We start from the raw sequence: 21,050 nt of genomic DNA, 5'->3' as shown, positions 1-21,050 counted from the left end.
GAAAAGATTGTAAGCTCACGGGCTATCTAGCTAAGCACTTTGTATAAGATCTCAGCCTACGGGCAGGGCCATCTCTACTTTTTGTAATTGTCTATGTATTTTATACGTTCTCACATAATTTTACAGCGCTGCGGAATATGTTGGTGTTTTAAAAAAAAAAAAAAACAGTAATAAATAAATAAACACACGTGACTCATCTTCAAAAAAAATACCTCCAGCTTTAGAAAAACAACCATTCTGGGCAGCCCACAATCTTGTATGGCTTTGGCACCCTCCCTACATCTAAAGAAGGGGAACGGAAAGACCTCCTAGTGTAGGAAAAATATATTCGGGTTCCCAGGCATCGCTTAGATCATGAGCAGGACTCTTTTTCATGGCAGTCTTTGCATTTTGATGTGCTCTTCAGGTTGCCGGTATTGTTGGAAGAGCTGATGTGATGTCATGTTTGCTGTTTCTCTTGGCCTTTCTCTCCTACACAAGGTAAGACTCTCTGACCTAGACATGCAAATTCATATACCTCCGTATAATATGTATGAATCAGTACAATGTACACTTCTTATGCAGTAAATTTATAGCAGCTGTTAAGCATGTGTAAATAATTAAAATTATATTTCTTTAATTAGTATAAGATCTAGTGAGAAAATGTGCCCTGTGTCATATGTATGGCATTCTCTATTACAACTCTATATCTGAAATCTAGCTATCCTTGAAGCATACATTTCTTGCTATTTTGATCTTCAAAAGATTAAGGAAGGAATGTTCTATGTGGCACTGTTATAGCAATGTTCATGTACATTTTGTGGAAAGGCAATTCAAGTTAATGCTACACATATTTATGCTGAGTGGCATAAAAGGGCATATGTTTTGTCAGCTGTTACATTTAAGCATGGGTCAATTCTGGGTACCCAAATGTCTTTCAGTTTACCAAATTTGGGAAGGCCTTATGCGCTGATGCTTACAGAGCCTGTGTTTTCTGCAACACAATCTCGAGCTGATAATTGGGCACTTAACATGTGGCCACAGTCCACAGAGCTGAAAACGGAGACCATAGAATGCACACTGGCTAATTAGTGCCACTTGGCCAGTGTAGCCTGCATACTATGGCGTATTGCATAGATTCCACATCAGTTATTTATTCTTTAGGAAAGTCATATGCACATCACAACAGTTTTTATTTTTATTTTATATATTGTTGTATTATTGTTTAATTACCTTTCTGTCGAGTAGTTGTCTCACATTATCCCAGGCTGTTTGTTTATTTTATGGTCAGATTGAACAATATACCGTACTATCATAAAATTATATTGCCATAACTAAAGCATGTTTTACTGCTGGTTTGTACATAATCTTCCTTCTCCTCTCTCTACAATACTCGAGGAACCAATACCCTGAATGTTAAGATAGCATATACACTAACTTCTGCTCATTTGAATAAACAGTCCCTCTTTAAAGCTGAATCCCTCTTTCATTCTCTCTATCAATTTATGAGTTTAGAATGTTTTGTGTGTATATAAATGTATCACCTCAGGCTTGGCCAAATCGTGGAAATGTATTTGGGCATTTTAGATGCAAGGGGGGTGTTCTGTTATGGGAAGACCTGTGGGGGTATATTATTATTATTGTAGGATGTCTTTTTAAAAGGGGAAGACCTATGTCTTCCTCACAATGTGGGATGTTGCAGTATGTCAGGTAGGCATCCTAACTTTTAGATTGCGCACTCTGCAGTTTGATACAGCAAGGGTAGAGATAAAAAGAGTCTATAGCTAAATATAAAGAATGGGTTACTTAAAGGGACAATGTAGTCACCAGAACAACTGAAGCCTATTGCATTTGTTCTGGTGAGTAGAATCATTCCCTTCAGGCTTTTTGCTGTAAACACTGGCTTTTCAGAGAAAATGAAGGGTTTACATTACAGCCTAGTAATAACTCCACTCGTCACTCCTTAGATGGCTGCTAAAGCTGCTTCATTGGGCAGTGCTTTAGAGTGAGCAGCACTGCCATTCAGTGTCTCCACCCTCTGCATGCAGACACTGAACTTTCCTCATAGAGATGCATTGATTCAATTCATCTCTATGAAGGGATGCTGATTGTCCAAGGCTGTGTTTGACTTGTGCTGGCTCTGCCCCTGATCTGTCCAGGGCCGGTGCAAGGATTTTTGCCGCCCTAGGAAAAAGTAAAGTGTGCCGCCCCCCCCCCCCCCCTCCCCATGTGACATCACAATGCCCCACCCATATGATCTGCCATGTTAACTAACGCCAGTGCTGCAGTGCCGCCGTGTTTACATTAAAAGGCCTGCAGGGACAGGCTATAGACACCAGAACCACTACATTAAGCTGCAGTGGTTCTGGGGACTATAGTGTCCCTTTAATGTGAGGTAAATTAGAGATTAGTGCCACGAATAATATGCTAGATTGCCTACTTACAATCAGATGAGGATGGTGATGGGCTCTGGCTGCAGTCTGGCTCCACTGGTCTGGTGTAGAACAGGCTCTCTGGAGGCTGTTTGTAACTGTGGTCACAAAAATCAATGTTCTGGGAGAACAGGAAGCAGCTCCATTTTTTGGGGGCCCTTTACACCGCTCAAGGTCTGTGTCCCAGGGTCCACCTTCATGTTCCACCAATGAGTTTGTTCACAGGGGGTGGAGTGTGTAGGGGATGTCCTGATATGTGTAAGGAATGCATTGCGTGAATCTGTGTTTGTATGTGTAAGGGCTGCAAGGTGTGTTTCTGTGTATGTACGGGATGCAGTGTGTGCGTCTGTAAGGGGTGCATTGAGTCTGTGTAAGGGGTGCATTGAGTGTGTGTAAGGAATGCATTGTGTGTTTCTGTGTGTGTAAGGGATGCATTGCTTGTGTGTGTGTGTGTGTCTGTGTGTGTAATGCATTGTGTGTGTGTGTGTGATGGGTGTCAATCTCTCCCCCCTCCCTTGTCACTCTCTTCTCCCCCCTCTCCCTCCCTTGTCACTCTCTTCTCCCCCCTCCTTTGTCACTCTCTTCTCCCCCCTCCCTTGTCCCTCTCTTCTCCCCCTCCTTTGTCACTCTCTTCTCCCCCCCCCCTTGTCCCTCTCTTCTCCCCCCTCTCTTGTCACTCTCTTCTCCCCCGTTGTCATTCTCTTCTCCCCTCCCCACTCTTATTCTCCCTTCCTCCCCCATCAATTCCCCTCCCTGTCAATTTCTTTCCCCCCCTTTTAATTTCATCCCCCCTCCCTTTCAATTTATCCCCCCATCCCTTTCAATTTATCCCCCCATCCTCCCTGTCAATTTATTCCCCCCCTCCCTTTCAATCCCCTTCCCCTTTCAATTTATCCCCCCTTCCTTTCAATTTATCCCCCCACCATCCCTGTCAATTTATTCCCCCCTCCCTTTCAATTCCCCGCTCCCTTTCAATGTATCCCCCCTCCCTTTCAATTTATCCCCCCCACCTTCCCTGTCAATTTATTCCCCCTCCCTTTCAATTTATCTCCCCCTCCCTTTCAATTTATCCCCCCCACCCTTTCAATTTATCCCCCCACCCTCCCTGTCACTTTATCCCGCCCCCCTTTTAATTCCCCCCCTCCCTTACAATTTATCCCCCCCTCCTCCCTGTCACTTTATTCCCCCTCTTTCAATTCCCCCATCCCTGTCAATTAATCCCCCCTCCCTTACAATGTATCCCCCCCTTCAATTCCCCCCTCCCTGTCAATTAATCCCCCCTCCCTTACAATTTGCCCCCCCCTCCTCCCTGTCACTTTATTCCCCCCTTTCAATTCCCCCCTCCCTGTCAATTAATCCCCCCTTACAATTTATCCCCCCTCCTCCCTGTCACTTTATTCCCCCCCATTTCAATTCCCCCCTCCCTGTCAATTAACCCCCCCTTACAATTTATCCCCCCCTCCTCCCTGTCACTTTATTTCCCCCCCTTTCAATTCCCCCCTCCCTGTCAATTAATCCCCCCCTCCCTTACAATTTATCCCCCCACCCTCCCCTACCTCTATTGTAGCGTGGCCGAGCCCTGTATGGTCCGCGGGTACAGGGAGCTTTTGTTTCCTGTACCCGGCCGGACTAAAAGGAAGTGAACACTCAGTGTGCACTTCCTGTTAGTCCGGCCGGGTACAGGAGACAGATGCTCCCTGTACCCGCGGACCATACAGCGCTCGGCCACGCTACAGTGAGGGAGTGACAGGAGGGAGCGCTGAGCGCTTCCCTCTTGTCAGTCCCTCTCCTCTGGCTGCGCCCGGGCGGTGCGCCGTCATGGACGCACCAGCCCGGGCAAAGCTGCAGCCGCCTGAGACTCTCTGCAGAGCGCTCGGGCGGCGGCAGCATCAGGGGGGCCGGCGCTCCTGGCGGTGTCCCTTCCCAAGGGGCGCCCTAGGCGGCTGCCTTGTCCGCCTAACAGGTAGCGCCGGCCCTGGATCTGTCTCCTTGACAGTCTCAGCCAATCCTATGGGGAAGCATTGTAGTTGGCTCAGACCACCACTTCTGATGATGTCAGCAGACAGAGGAAGTTCAGGGGCAGAGGCAGCAGCTTCAGACTTGAATACAAGTACGATTTTACTATATTTAGGAAGGCCAGAGGGGGTCAGGGGTGGGGGTGCTAGATGGTGCTTTAAACACTGTAGGGTCAGGGTCAGGAATGTATTCCTGACCCTATAGTGCTTCTTTAAGGATTATAGCTTAAAAAAAAATTATGTAAATTGGGGGTGGACAGAAGAATTGGGGGGAGCATCAGGACTTGTGTGGGGGTAGAGGTATCATAGACAAATTGCTTTACAAATTGTATAGTTAATTTTCTGTATTGGAAAAATACACAAAGTATGTACAAAAAATATAATTTAAAATTGTTTACATTTAAAGAGCTAACAATACAAAGACAGAAAATCTAAAGAAAAAAAATGTTCTATTATTTGGCTGTTTTTAATAATTATGGTCTAAATCAGATGATGGCATGACTTATTGAGTACTTTATAGAATTTATTTTCTCATCTATAGTATGGAAACATGTATTACTTATGATGATGGATGACAAATGTTTGACAACTAAAAAATAAAATTCATGTTAAATGTAGAATTGCCATGTTTATTTTGTTAAGGAGCGTGGAGTTGGATCCGGTTCAAAACAGTTTTCCTTCTACGTCATCTCCTTTCTTCTTGATACTGTGTTTGGTTCTGGGGACCTGTGCAATGTTGGTGAAAGAGACAGGCGTCACTGTGTTTGGAGTTTGTTTAATATACGATCTCCTGTTTCTGTGCCCACAGAGAATCAAAAGGTTAGTCATGTGATTGAGAAAAATTGTTTCCATGTGATGATTATTCGTATATTCTTATATTCAGGAGTCTGTATACTTCCAAACTATCCTGGATTAGTCACATTTTGGAACACTTATTTTAGAACGACAGTCCCAAGATAATGTTTTTTTTTTCACTGGTCTCTGGTGAGAAAAAGTGCTAAACTTAAGTGCAATGCTATTGCTATTGTAAGATATTTATGCTCATACAATAATACTTCAGCAGCACTTAGTGAATAGGAAGCCCTTGTGGGCTGTCAAACAAGCTCTCATGTGCTCCAAACTGACACACATAACAACCTTTATAATAGTGCGCGTCCCTATTGACTCACTGCAGGTCCCCCACTCTCCACCTCCACCCCTTCCTGTTTCATACTTTGCAATGTTGGTTAGTGTGGGGTTGGCGACAACATTGCAAAATTTAGGCCAAAGTACACAATTTGGGATGTAGAAATATCTCATTCAGTCAAGTTGGAATTTGTTTAAAACACAACTGTTTTTACTAAACATTTAGAATCTGGTTGAAGACTCTTTGTTTATGTGCAAATACCTGTGAATACATGGGTAAAAGGGACACTCCAAACACCATAACCTTTACATATTACATTTTGTAGTAGTTATGATGGTTATCATGTATTGAATATAGCCCATATCCATTTTGTAGCACTAAAAGGGTTAACAATGATACAATTTTTTTTGCATGAATAATAAAGAAGTGAAGCATCTTCATGCTCTCTGGAGCAAACGTAAAGTGCCTTAGAATTCTTAATTTTTGTCTATACACACACAAAAAAAAAGTGGTACTATACTCCTACCATAAGCTGTAGTGATCAGCTTGGGCTGTCCCCTAAACCAATTGTAATTGCCCTGCTTTAAAGAAGAACATGTGTATGACAGCAAAATGAATGCAAAAACTTTCATCTCAAAGTACTGCAATTGGTGCATTTAATGAATTGATTATACATTCATTTTCCTATTTGCAAAATATTGGGACATTTAACTTCTGTCCTTTTATACTTGTTTTGCCTGTCAGTAGAAGAGATAATAAAAGTATATTTTACTATTACCTTCCCTTTATTTGACCTTTAGGTCCCCATCTTCAGACCACCCTCTGAATATGTGGTATGTGGCTGGTCCCTTCCTAAAAAGAGCTGCTTTGGTTTCTTGCCATGTAAGTAGAATGTGGAATATTGGTTTGAATTGAGAGACGTTTTGTTTAGCAGAGCCGTTAATCTTGTACAAACTAAAAAAGACTGTGGGGTCCCAATGGGTCTGCTTTCCTGAAGCTTGAAGGGATTCCAACTGGTAAAATATTTTTAAAGCCAGGAAGAAGGAAGAACATGGCTTAATATTTTTATGATGGACATGTTTTAATTAAGAGAACCTCATAAGCAGATAGGGGTTTATTCACTAAACACTGAATTTGAGTGAATTGAAAACCAAATTACAAACTTTAGATAGCCATGCTGTGATTTTAGCTGTGATAGTTTATCCAAATGAGTTTTTTTGGCATAAACAGTGAACACCTTCTGGCCCTCTAAGTATATAGATCTGGGGATTTGGTATCTCTGGGTGCAGTTATGTTTGGACGTGGGAGCATAGGGACCCCATAGCATGGTCATTGTATTACAGGACTCCTAAGCATCCTGTTTCTGTCAGGACTGTCTCGATTTCCATGTCCTGTCCTGACTTTTTTCTCAGGTGTCCCACTTTTGGTGACACCAGGGAATTGTCTCCATCAAGCATAGAGAGACTGCATCATTAGGCACGCTTTCACTAGGCTTAGGATATGAGGACTCTTGTGAGAGCAATGGAACAGTGCATGGTCTGCCCTTGGTGGGCTCCATACTTGATAGGTAGACAGCCTGTCAAACATTCAAGCCAGGAAATTATTCAAAAGGACAAATCCCTTTTCTGGGCAGTTCTACCGCTTTAAAAGGAGCCAGTGACACAAGTCGCATCACTGCTTCCCCCTCATTACCCCTCTCTCTGGTCCCCCACTTCACAGGATGCCAAAGTTTGGAGATATCGTTACCCTACACACAACAGTGGTGAAGTAATAGTTAGGGGCCATTCCTGGGGCAACTATTCAGTTTATTATACTCGTCACCCCACCATATACTAGGTGAAGAACAGGTAAGGGCAGTTTGCTAGGCCTCACATTGTGTAACATTACTTCCACACCCTGCACTTGGTGTGGCAGAAAGAATGTTACCAGGGTTTATCGGGTTTATTTTGAATATATTTTTCCTCAACCCACCAGGACTCAGCGCTCCTGGGTTAATACTGGATTCTCTGTGTGTAATTTATGTGTGGCATTATGGCCACAAACAACATCTATATTTGCAACGATAACTCGTTATTTCCACCATGTGTTTTCCTTCCATCGAGCTAGCATTGCATTTATGACTTTATAAAACTCGGTGAATAACTCTGCAGGGAGGTAAGAATTTAAGTGCAACACAAGTTTTTTTGACAGCTAGTAAATCTACCCAAGAGTATGTAGTCTGCAAACTCTGAATGTCAACCAGTGCAGACAAGGTACAAGCAATAAATAGGTCACATCTTAGTATGTAAGAGTCATTTATAGATATATTTCTAAAGATTCTGACCTGCTTAAGAAAATATTTGTAAAGTATTTTTTGTCTTCTACAGGTGGCTCTGGTTTTATATTTCCGTGTCCGTATCATGGGAGGTTCAATGCCATTGTTCTCTGAACAAGATAACCCAGCGTCCTTCTCACCTTACATCCTCACCAGGTACAATAAATAGGACTGTGGCAGGCAGCCAACTACTTAGCATTCTGCATTCTGCTGGGAGAAGACAGGATCCTGTTACTGCTTGTTGTGATACAATGATGTTCGGAACTTAGAACTTATTGAGCGCCAAGATATCCATCCACCTTGCTGTATCTAATAATAAAATCAGTGAATAGTGATGCTGAGATAGAGAAAATAATACATTTCTCCATGTTAAATAAAAAGGGTTATTCACTGAAGTCAGAATTCAATGTGAATTCAAAGAGGATTTTAAATTTAATATCAAAACTGGAAAAATTCTCATAATGAGTTTGTAATTCTCTTTGAATTCACTTCCACGTATACTGCTTAGACATTGTAAGAGTAAAAACTAAAACATGATTTAAGTAGTACTTATTCAGTGAGTAATCATGGGGACCACAACAGTAAGTTGTGGTAAATGGATAACAGCATTTCAAAATACGTTCTAAGGGTGAAAAGATCCTAAAATTAAAGTGTGGATAAAAAAAATTGTATAGTCACTAGTTTGCTCATAATTTTGACCTAGAAACATAAAGGATAGACACAAAGGAATGATGTCAAGAGATAGACCCGCATGGAAAAGGATCAGTCCTTCTTGAAAATGGGACTCGTCAGCCTGATATGCATGCACTCACTGCACTCTGGGCTGAACATTCATAACGCTTTTATTGCCTACAGTTTACTGTGTGCACCACTAGCAAAGCTAATGATGTATTGGCGCTGTATATTTTGAGGACCCCCCAGTAGTGAGACATGTAGATCAGACCTGGTACAGCAGGACAGGAGACCCAAATTGTGACTGTCCTACCAAATCTATTTAAGGTTCTGGAGATGGGTCAGTGCCTAGAGATTTCCTGCATAGGAGACATTCAGAGGTGAGTATAAATAAGACAATGGATTGAGCACTAAACATCTGTAATGGAGTAGAATCGCCAGACACTTAAAGGGACACTTCACGGCCCAAATACAAAAAAAAATCACAATGTAGTAGATTTACCCCGAATTAAATCACGCATGCATGTAATCATGCATTTTGGAAATATACCTATAAAAAAAGTGTCCACTCACATTTAATGGAGCTTAACATAACAACATATAATATAACATCAGTACAAACCATGCTTATGGATATACAGCAGCCATGTATCCTCAATATGCACAGATAGGTTACGTGAAGAGATGAATGCCTAGAATCTAAGTGCAGTATTTGAAGGGATACTTGTGTACAGATAATAAAGACAAAGTCCACTCACAAATGTGGAGCTGCTTGTAAGCTCCGGTATTTCAGCATATAGCAGTACAATCCCCAGCTTAAGATATGTAGTTGTTCAGTCTCTTTCAATATATAGTACTCACTTTTAAAATGAATAAACAAGAATACGACTTACAATGTCTGCAGCAATAAAGACAGCCACTAGAGGCAGTGTTAACCCTGTAATGTAAACATTGCAATTCCTCTGAAACTGGACTGGGACAGTGCACCCAGAGCACTTCAGTGAGATGAAATGGTCTGGGTGTCTATAGTGTACCTTTAAGTATTTAGTCTTGGGACTCTAACATACTACACTATTGGGATTCACCTGTTTTGTATTCTTCTGTTTCATATAATATTGAGGATCACAATGTTCAAGGACAGTAAACAGAAGAAAAACATCTGAGTATATTTGGAAGTTAAAGTAATAAAAAAGGTACTTGAAAGCAACAAGTGCCAAATACACACACCAGTCCCTGTGTATCAATAAGAAATAGTAATACTTATACATGTACAGGTATATATAGGAGATGTTCCATATGGTAAATTCTGGAATTTCATGGGTGCATCAAAGAAAGAGGAAGTATCGGAGTGTGTCTTGGAATTTTAGAGGGATATAGAGATATAATGAAAGGGTGTATTTTATTTTGTTTTTTGTATTACTTTGCTGCTCAGTTTATTGTTTATTAGACATGTGCAATTTGTTTGCTCTTGATCGAATCAAATTTAACCCAAATTCAAACAAAATTAGCAATTTGTAAGTATCCCAATTTCCGAATTCTGTGCAAACCTTATTTTGATATGTTTCTCAAAAAACATATCAAAATAAGGTTTGCACAGAATTCGGAAATTCTGGACAGCAATATCACCTGTCAAATGCACTTTAAAGGGACACTGTAGTCACCAGAACAACTACAGCTTATTGAATTTGTTCTGGTGAGTAGGATCATTCCCTTCAGGCTTTTTGCTGTAAACACTGTCTTTTCAGAGAAAATGCAGTGTTTACATTACAGCCTAGTGATAACTTCACTGGCCACTCCTCAGATAGCTGCTAGAGATCCTTCCTTTGTCATGGGTGCCTAAAATGCATCCAAACATTCAGTGTCTCCTCCCTCTGCATGCAGACACTGAACTTTCCTCATAGAGATTCATTGATTCAATTAATCTCTATGAGGAGATGCTGATTGGCCAGGGCTGTGTTTGAATCATGCTGGCTCTGCACCTGATCTGCCTCTTTGTCAGTCTCAGCTAGTCCTATGGGGAAGCACTGTGATTGGATCAGGCTACCACTTCTGATGATGTCAGCAGACGGCTAGTTTTTCTGAGTCAAACAGCGTGCAGAGTTACAGCTTCAGGCTTGAATACAGTAAGATTTTTACTATATTTATGGAGGCATGAGGGGCCCAGGGGGGCTAGATGGTGGTTTTAACACTATATGGTCAGGAATACATGTTTGTGTTCCTGACCCTATAGTGATCCTTTAAGTAAATCACATTACACTGCTCATTTTGTATCATTTTACATGTTTGCATTCTGTATGATAATCATGAGAGACGAGGGACCAATGGGTACTTTCAAAATCTATTACTAAAAATATTGTTAAAAGTGCTGTACGCCTAGAAGTGTGTTTTGTTTTATTATTCTAGCTAAAAATAGTTCTGTACATGTCCCTGTTTATTTTTTCTCATGACAGATTTGTAGTTCTTGCCAGGTTGAATTTTCTATCTGTAAATTTCAGGTTTCTGACCTATTCCTATCTACTGGCTTTCAACGCATGGCTCCTGCTGGCTCCCATCACGCTATGCTATGATTGGCAGGTTGGAAGCATCCCACTGATACATTCCATATGGGATGAGAGAAATTTAGCTACTCTGCTCCTGCTGGGAATTTTCCTGTCTGTAGGATTCTGCTGCTTGACTTCTTTCAAGGTATTTCCTTTATGTTTAAAGAACTCAGAAAATGGGCTTTTCTTTGAAGGAATGGACAACTTAAGCGTGCCAATTTACTGCTAATGGAGAGGGATGGGGATGATGAGGGATATAGCATAACAGTATTGAAGGACCCCAGTGAACCAGGGAAATAATATAATGTTGTTATGGACTACCACTCCATTTAGTCCCTGCCACAGAAGCTTGGCATCCGAGCCAGCTCAGGTGAGGATTCTGCTGCTCCGCACGATAAGTGCAAGGTACTTTTTATTTAATATATTGCTGGATTTGTCTATATTAAAAAAAAAACAAAAAACAAAAAAAAACTAAGCAGAATAATAAAAGACCAAAAACATGAGATTTTTCCATCAACAAAAATTACATTAAAGGCCTGTACAAAACTTTAAAGCCTAGTTTACCTTGGTCTAGACTAGAGCATGGGTCGTCAACCTGGTCCCTACCGCCCACTAGTGGGCGTTTCAGGATTCCAGGTGGGTGGTAGGGATTTCCTCATTTTGAGAGATTGGGCGGGTGCAAGCCTGCGGTACCTGTGCGACCGGGTGCCGCCATCACCATTTGCGACCCCGGCCCGCGTGGCAAACCGCCGGGGCCACCGTCCAAGGGATCCATCAGGTGGCCCATGCTGTCAGGGCTACCCAATGGATGTGGATTGTAAGGGATTCCGGTCAGCGCTGGGCGCTTTAACATCGCGACCGGGCCCCCTGTCCTTACATCCCAGAGCTGGGAGGAAGTGACTGCACGTCACTCCTCCCAGCTAACACACAGACCGCGCGGGAGGAAGACCAGGGAGTCAGAGTAGGAACTCCCATCCACCTGAGCCACCACTGGACCCCACGGAATGTCACCCTCCTGCACCTAAAAGGTAGGAAACAGGAGGGAAAATATTTTGTGTGTGTTTCTTTGTGTGTATGTGTCTTTGTATGTATGTCTTGTGTGTGTGTCTTTGTATGTATGTGTTGTGTGTGTGTGTCTGTATGTATGTCTTGTGTGTGTGTATGTGTCTTTGTATGTGTGTGTGTCTTATGTATGTGTCTTTGTATGTATGTCTTGTGTGTGTCTGTATATATGTGTGTATGTATGTGTGTGTGTCTTGTCTTTGTATGTATGTGTTTGTTTGTTTGTATGTATGTGTCTTTGTATGTATGTGTGTCTTGTCTGTCTGTATGTGTGTATGTGTCTTTGTATGTATGTCTTTGTATGTATGTCTTTTGTGTGTGTCTTTGTATGTGTGTGTGTCTGTATGTATGTGTGCCTGTCTGTATGTATGTGTCTTTGTATGTGTGTCGTGTGTTTGTATGTGTGTCTTGTGAGTGTGTCTGAATGTATGTATGTATGTGTGCCTGTCTGTTATAGTGGGCTATAGTAAGTAATAGTAAGTGGGCTACCTAGCTCAGCCTTCCTACTGGGCATTGCTATAAGGAAGGTTAAAAAATAGAAAAAAGGAAAAAAAAAGGTGGGGAGGGGAATTAAGGAGGGAGAAGAGGGGAGCTGACACACAGATGAGAAATCATATTATGAGCAAACAGAGAAGTGGTCTGAATATCACCGAAATAGGAGACCTTTGTATGTTCCTTACGAAAATCGAACCAGATATCAAATATTTAGTCTCGCAGCATCAACCTCAAGGATCTCATTAATCACTAGTAAAGGTAATTTCAATTTACTTTATTGTTTTCTCATTAAACTTTATAAAGATAAAAACATTATAAACATGCATTAAGTAGAAATAAAAAGATAAATGTACGTACATTTATTTTTTTAAAACGCCCTCCTTTCTAAAAAATACTCTGCACTTGCGCGAAAACTGGTGGGCGGTAAGGACATTTTTCCATCAAGAAAGATGCATTAGTGGGCGATAGGTAGAAAAAGGTTGACTACCACTGGTCTAGAGCCATGCACTATCTATTTTAAAATATCACTATTCCTTTTATCTCAACGTAGGCTGCAGTACTCTTTTTGTGACACATCCCCCATACACTGTAATCCTTGCATATACTATAATGCAACCTAAGCAATATTTATCCTGTGACATTCCCCATACAGGTCCCCATGCCATAGTGCCACCCATCTTAGTCATTTTGCCAGATCCAGGAGGCTGCAATAAGTAATAAATAAGAGCAGAACATTTGTGTAAAAATAGCAAAATAATGTCTGCATAAAATTAAATACATATTTATATGTGACATTGAGCACAAACTAAATTATAGTAAAGTTCTTTTAGTTCAATAGACATGGCAGATTTTATAAAAGTTGAACTACTCTCACTGGTACTTTCTGTACACAATAGATTTTTTGCAGACACATTTATTTGTTTTACTCTTAATTGATTCAAATCTTATTTGACTTCTTACTTGCAGTAACAGATTAACAGATTACGTGTTTAATATGTAAATAAATAGAAATAGAGGGTAAACTAAGTAAAACAAGAAAATGGAAAGTACAAGCGCTTATATGTATAGTTTTAACTCTAGGTTATACCAAGCAGATTGATGTGAGCTGCTGTGTCACCGTGCTTATCTTTCTATCAAAAAATAGTGGAACAGGAAGAAATATCGGTGTAGCGCTCTATAGTGGTAGATATATAGGAAAAAAATTGAAGGGAATCCTTGCTGTACCTTAATGGATATATATACACTTATGAATAGTCCCAATGTTTTCAGACTGACCTTAAACAGAGAACACAAATATACAAAACATAGTGTAACCTGTATACAGAATATAAATTGAAAATAAAGTGCATAGGTAACTAACTCACACTTTTCTGAGCTAATGTACTAGCTCAGGTATATGCGCCTTAGGGTCCGTAAAGGCGACCCTCACCCTCCTTCTCGTCCAAATGTTCTCCAGGTGCAGTTTCCTAGGTAATAGGTATAGGAGGGAAAAATATAGCGTAGTACAGTTTGCGTATCTAGGGTGTATGTAGTAGGTAATACCAATATACTCACAAACCCTGAGCCAATATATCGGCTCGCTTCATCAGACGTATGTGGTTAAGGACCACATTCCTTCTTTGTAATAGCAGGTAGAAATAAAAGCCGTAAGTGTAAAAAAAATATATAATATATAATTTATTGTATAAAAAATATTTTTAATATAACATTAATATAAAAATAATATATCAATAAAATAACACTTGTGGCTATAGTCCAAAAGACAATTCTGTCTGCTCACTGTTCATCCAGGACGCGTTTCACCAAATTGGCTTCCTCAGCTGGAAAAAATTGAACATTTTTTCCAGCTGAGGAAGCCAATTTGGTGAAACCCTCTGTGTGTGATATGTATGCTATGTGTGATATTTGTAATGGGTGTATTAACAGTGTGTGATATGCGTGTATTGGTTGTATGTGACACACACACACACACACAGAGTCAGACGGCCATACACACACACAGGAAGACATCCACACACACACAGGCAGACAGTCATACACACACAGACACACAAAGGCAGACAGTCTCACACACACACACAGACACACACACACAGGCAGACAGTCATACACACAGACACAGACAGTAATACACACAGACACACACAGAGGCAGACAGTAATACACACATACACACACACAGTCATACACACAGACACACACAGAGGCAGACAGTCATACACACAAACACGCAGACAGTCATACACACAGACACACACAGGCAGACAGTCATACACACAGACACACAGAGGCAGACAGCCATACACACAGAGGCAGTCATACACACAGAGGCAGTCATACACACAATCACACACACAGAGGCAGACAGTAATACACACAGACACACACACAGAGGCAGACAGTAATACACACAGACACACAGTGGCAGACAGTCACACACACACACACACAGACACACACAGGCAGATAGTCATACACACAGACACACAGAGGCAGACAGTCATACACACAAACACAGACAGTAATACACACACACACACACACAGGCAGACAGTCATACACACACACACACACACACACACAGGCAGACAGTCATACACACACACACACAGAGGCAGACAATCATACACACACACAGACAGTAATACACACACACACACACACAGGGAGACAGTCATACACACATACACACACACACACACACACACACAGGCAGACAGTCATACACATACACACACACAGGCAGACAGTCATACACACACACACACACACAGAGGCGGACAGTCATACACACACACACACACACACACACAGAGGCAGACAGTCAAACACACACACAGACAGCAATACACACACACACACAGAGGCAGACAGTCATACACACAGACACACAGAGGCAGACAGTCATACACACACACACAGACAGTAATACACACAGACAGAGAGTCACACTCACCTGACAATCACACAGTTACCTGTGGAGTTCATTGTGGAGGCAGTGCAGCTCCTGGTGACTGTTTGGTAGGGAAGCAGGGACTCCTTCCTGCTTCCCCTGCATCAGTTTTCCGGCGCTTTTAGCCCCGCCCCCGCCGCACGGTAAGCTCCGCCCCCGCCGGAAATTTAAAATATATATATATATATTTTTTTTAAATCCCGGCCGGCTGTGCGGCCGCACGGCGCCCCCTGCTCCATGGCGCCCTGTGCGGCCGCACAGCTCGCACACCCCTAAGGCCGGCCCTGATCCCAACCGAGGACAGCTTTTTGTGATATAGATTGGGTACAAAAGATGAGTAGTTAAGTTGGAGACAAAGATTTTGGAAAATTAAGTGACATTTGGCAGGTCAAAGATCAGGGTAGGTAGGGTTGGACAAGGTATGACCGGCAAGTGGGATTGATAATGATGCAATTGGTGTCAGAGGCAATGGCCCATAAAGAGGATGCAAATCAAGGCTGCCCAAACACTGAATTCTGCTGTAGTGCTTGCATATAGGCTAAAAAGTCCTGAATTTCACTTTTAAGTGCAGTGGAGGCACATTTAAACATGAATTAGCATTGCACTTCCTCAAGTTCTTTTGGCATGGAGTGATAGAGTGGTAAGACTGTTTAAAAATCATGTGTCTCATCATGAAATCACAACATGATTCGACAAGTCTGAACTAAGGTAGGAGGGTATCTACTTCGGCAGAGGGGATATCAGTCGCGAGAAGGTAGTGGGAAGATAAATGGAGGGCATGCAAAATAAATAATAAACAGAGCAGCAAAGGAAATGGCAATACTTTCAGGAAAGAGGTAGGAGGAAATATCAGGAGGGAAGAATAAAGGGGGATGTGACTGATCACCTGGCACCCCGACTGGGCACCTCCGCCAACAGATGCTTCCTAGCTGACGCAGAGGACCATAAGCACCGCACCGGACACCACAAGCACCGCAGACTCCACAACCGCCGTAGCTTAACTCGAATCTCTGCGTCTTCCTTCCACCATGGACCAACCTCTGACATCCAGGAACGTGTGGGAAAGCCCTCTCCTACTCCAGAGAGCGTAGCAGGAACAGCTCTTGAAAGAGCTACTGATAAGAACCCAGGGGAGTATAAAGAGTATAGCAATCCCCAGTGTGAATATAGCAGTTCCCCCTCAAATCACTAGACAAGGCTACGTGTTGAGGGTTAAACAGGAACTCAATTTTAATGGAGGCACACTGGACTTTTATACAAGTTTCCCAAAAAGGGTGACGCTCAGGTGGATCTTGTTGGGCACTGGGACACAAAGTGTACACGCCAATAAAACCAATGTGACAATGAATGACACTCCCACTTACAGTAAAAGCCAAAACACAACATATTCCCATAAATGTTACATCCCCTGATAGCTCTGATCTGGGTGAACAACATATCCAAAAATCACCCAGATCAGATTAGGGGTTCAGAAATTTTATGGAAGTCATATTTTTGCCCAGGCGCAGGCATGGTCTCATGACCAAAACAGTTCCATAGAATCGCGGCTAAGTGCCGCTGGAGGACCGACCAGGAACCACGAGGTTTTCATTCTGAAAATTGTTCCAGGGCATTCACGGCTAAGTTTCCCTGAAGTCTATTCGCGGTTTTGATTCATGCCAACAAGATGGTCGCCAACACGTGTTCGATTGTCGAATGGCGGCCACTTCGACTGTTCGGGAGTTCAAAGAACCATTGTTTAAAGTCCCAATAGCCACAAATAGGGTCTCTCAACCACAATAAATTAAAGGGGCCATAGTCACAGGGTAAAAGGCTGGTAAGTAGTCCCCTCTAAACCCTAGTGACGAAGTGGCTTTCGTCACAGGGGATATCAGGAAAAATCCAAAGGAAATTAAAAAACAAACTGAGTGTGGATGGAACAAGGATGGTATCAACTTGGAGGAGCAGAAGGGGATATCATTTAGAGGGCAAAGGTTTGAGAAACTAAACTAGATAGGCAATAGGAGAGATTATATAAACTAAGGAAAGAAGAATGGCTTAATATATTAATATTGACTGATTTATTAAATAAACGGATTAACAATTTACTGACACGTATTTCTATGGTGTTGTAAAGGATGATGGTGTTTCATAACATTTCCTGGGAAGAGGGCACAGGGCACCATTTTATTCCATGGACCCAGACAACGTATTGTATTGGGCCATCCCTGGCCAAATGTTTCCTACCATGCTTGTTATAGCTTTGGTTGCAATATTTTTACCTCTCCTTCAGATACATATGGTTACGTACAATGAATTAATCTGCTGTTTTACAGTCCCTTGCAAATCACCCCGACTTTGCACATTGTTGACAACATGACAAAATTGCACAGCTTGCTCTAGAGTAGGAATTACATGGTGGGAATAGGCAATAATAAGCAGTGAAGCATGCAAAATGAGTTATGGAATTGCAGTATGTTTGGAGTGTACAGCTAGATGATATATCTATTGATGCGAAGAATCCAAACTTTTGTTACTTGCCAACAGATATAATGAAAAGATTCACAGGAAAGTCTCTGGCTATATAAGAAGATGGCTAAATAAACACAACATAAATATTCAAACATTGCAGAACAGTGAAGCATGGTAAATTAAACTAAATCATTTTGAAATCCTGACATCTGAAACTCGTTCAGGCCTCCCAGCAATCTGAGCAGATTTCCTTTTTAAAATTCTTAGCTTAACATCTTTGCCAGTATCCTGGTTTTGTGCTGCCAAAACTCAGGCGCCTCCGCTCTCCCCCCCCCCCCCCCGCGCCACCCCCACCCAACCTTTCCCCCCTGCCCCGCCTTCTAAATACACACACACACATTCACTGACAGATAAGCATACACTAGCTAACAAAAAAAACACACACTCACTAACAGACACACACACACACTAACAGACAACACACTCACATTCAGTAACAGACACACACTCACTAACAGACATACACACACTCACTAACAGACAAACACACACTCACTCACTAACAGACAAACGCACTCACACTCACTAACAGACACACACTCACTAACAGACAAACACACACTCACTCACTAACAGACACACACTCACTAACAGACACACACTCACTCACTAACAGATACACACACACACACACACACACTCACTAACAGACACACACACTCACTAACAGACAAACACACACAGACACACACTAACAGACACACACACGCACACACACTAACATGCAAACACACACTCACTCACTAACACACACACACTCACTAACAGACACACACACACAGTAACAGACAAACACACACTCACTAACAAACACACTAACAGACACACACACTAACAGACACACACACACTAACAGACATACACACACACAGTCACTCACATTAACACACTCACTTTTTTTTTAATTTACCCCCCCCCCCAGCCTCCATACCTTTGGGAATGCTGGGGGGTGGGGGGTTATCCTTCTCCCTGGGGTCTAGTGGGGCTGCTGGACGGGCAATGCTGGTGAGGGAGCACTGATTGCTCTGCTCAGCTCCCTTGCGCGCCGCAGAGTCATGCTGGGAGCCGGAATATGACGTCATATTCCAGCTCCCAGCATCACTCTGCGGCGCGCGAGGGAGCTGAGCAGACAGCTTAGGGGAAAGTGCTCCCTCGCCAGCGCCGCCCGCCCTACCGACCGCCCACCCGCCTGGCTTGTCAGTTAGCCGCAAGGCTAACAAGACATTTGCCCTGGGCATTTGGGGGAGGCTTTTCTTGCCGCCCCCTGGAAAATGCCGCCCAAGGCAAATGCCTTGTTTGCCTCGCAGCTAAAACGTCCCTGATCTTTGCACTGTGCAGATATTTACATTTTTGCCTTATATTTACAATTTATTTTATTATCTTTCTCCCCCCTAGTTTTCTAGTTTCTAGTTTGATTTCTTCTACTAATTAATTTGCTGTGTCTTTATTATACTATATGAAACACAATGTTAGAAGTTGGATACAGAACACAGCAATTTAATATTTTTTTTATAAATAATTGTAAAAAAAAAAAACAAGAACATAAAAAATAAGCCCTGTTGTGGAAACTTGGACAGAGCCCCTGATCAACCTCTTAAAGGAACACTATAGTCACCTAAATTACTTTAGCTAAATAAAGCAGTTTTAGTGTATAGATCATTCCCCTGCAATTTCACTGCTCAATTCTCTGTCATTTAGGAGTTAAATAACTTTGTTTCTGTTTATGCAGCCCTAGCCACACCTCCCTTGGCTATGATTGACAGAGCCTGCATGAAGAAAAAACAGATGTAATTTACCTTAAATAATTGTATCTCAATCTCTACATTGAACTTTAATCACATACAGGAGGCTCTTGCAGGGTCTAGCAAGCTATTAACATAACAGGGGATAAGAAAATCTTAATTAAACAGAACTTGCAATAAAGAGAGCCTAAATAGGGCTCTCTTTACAGGAAGTGTTTATGGAAGGCTGTGCAAGTCACATGCAGGAAGGTGTGACTAGGGTTCATAAACAAAGGGATTTAACTCCTAAATGGCAGAGGATTAAGCAGTGAGGCTGCAGGGCCATGTTCTATACACCAAAACTGCTTCATTAAGCTAAAGTTGTTCAGGTGACTATAGTGCCCCTTTAATGTGGTAGCACTATAACTGTGAAACGAGCCAGTGACCTAATTACAACACTCACACACCCAAGACTGAAATAGCATGTCTCTGAGAGATCGACATTATTATTATTATTAATATTATTATTATTATTATTAATATTATTGCCATTTATATAGCGCCAACAGATTTAGTACCGCATTTACAATATTATGAGAAGGGTATTTGACTATAAATAGGACAATTACAAGAAAACTTACAGGAACAATAGGTTAAAGAGGACCCGCTCAACGAGCTTACAGTCTATAGGAGGTGGGGTATACAACACATTAGGACAGGAAATATCAATCAAATAAGGTGGGAGTGAAGCAGAGTGTAGAGTGCTGCCGTTTAGGAGAGAGCAAGCGACAGGCACGTAAGGTAGAGGTTACTCTGGGAGGCCATAAGCTTTCCTAAAGAAATGGGCTTTAACGCACTTCTTAAATGATTGAAGACTAGGGGAAAGTCTGATTGGGGTAGGCAGGGAAGGAAACCATCTGCAACCGTGAGTTGGCCGTACGGGTGCGAGCAGCAGACAGGAGAAGGTCATGGGTAGAGCGAAGGGACCGAGAAGGGGCATACCTATGGAACTGTGAAGAGATAAGAGGGGCTAGAATTGTTCAGTGCTTTATATGTTTTTAAGTTGAAATCTACAGGATTTGGCAACATACTGGATGTGAGGCTCAGAGGTGAGGCCAGAGTCAAGTATGATGCCAAGACAGCGTGCTTGCAAGGATTGACTTATGTGGATACCACTATCTTGAAGGTGGAGCGAGAGAGGAGGATCAGTATTAGGAGGAGGAAAGATAA

The 21,050-nt window shown here is 42.1% G+C and overlaps 1 protein-coding gene across 1 annotated transcript in view; it reads left to right on the top strand.

The window, feature by feature from the left end:
• The window catches only part of TMTC1 (transmembrane O-mannosyltransferase targeting cadherins 1), an 87,392-nt gene that overhangs the window by 9,523 nt on the left and 56,819 nt on the right, over positions 1-21,050 (top strand). The window contains exons 4-8 of the mRNA XM_063447751.1: positions 407-480; positions 5,069-5,245; positions 6,353-6,434; positions 7,919-8,022; positions 11,034-11,223. Of these exons, the coding sequence (XP_063303821.1) occupies positions 407-480; positions 5,069-5,245; positions 6,353-6,434; positions 7,919-8,022; positions 11,034-11,223 (627 nt within the window). The remainder of the gene's footprint in view (positions 1-406; positions 481-5,068; positions 5,246-6,352; positions 6,435-7,918; positions 8,023-11,033; positions 11,224-21,050) is intronic.

Source organism: Pelobates fuscus, chromosome 3 (assembly GCF_036172605.1).
Source record: "Pelobates fuscus isolate aPelFus1 chromosome 3, aPelFus1.pri, whole genome shotgun sequence".
NCBI lineage: Eukaryota > Metazoa > Chordata > Amphibia > Anura > Pelobatidae > Pelobates > Pelobates fuscus.
This window is presented reverse-complemented; position numbering and strand designations above follow the sequence as displayed.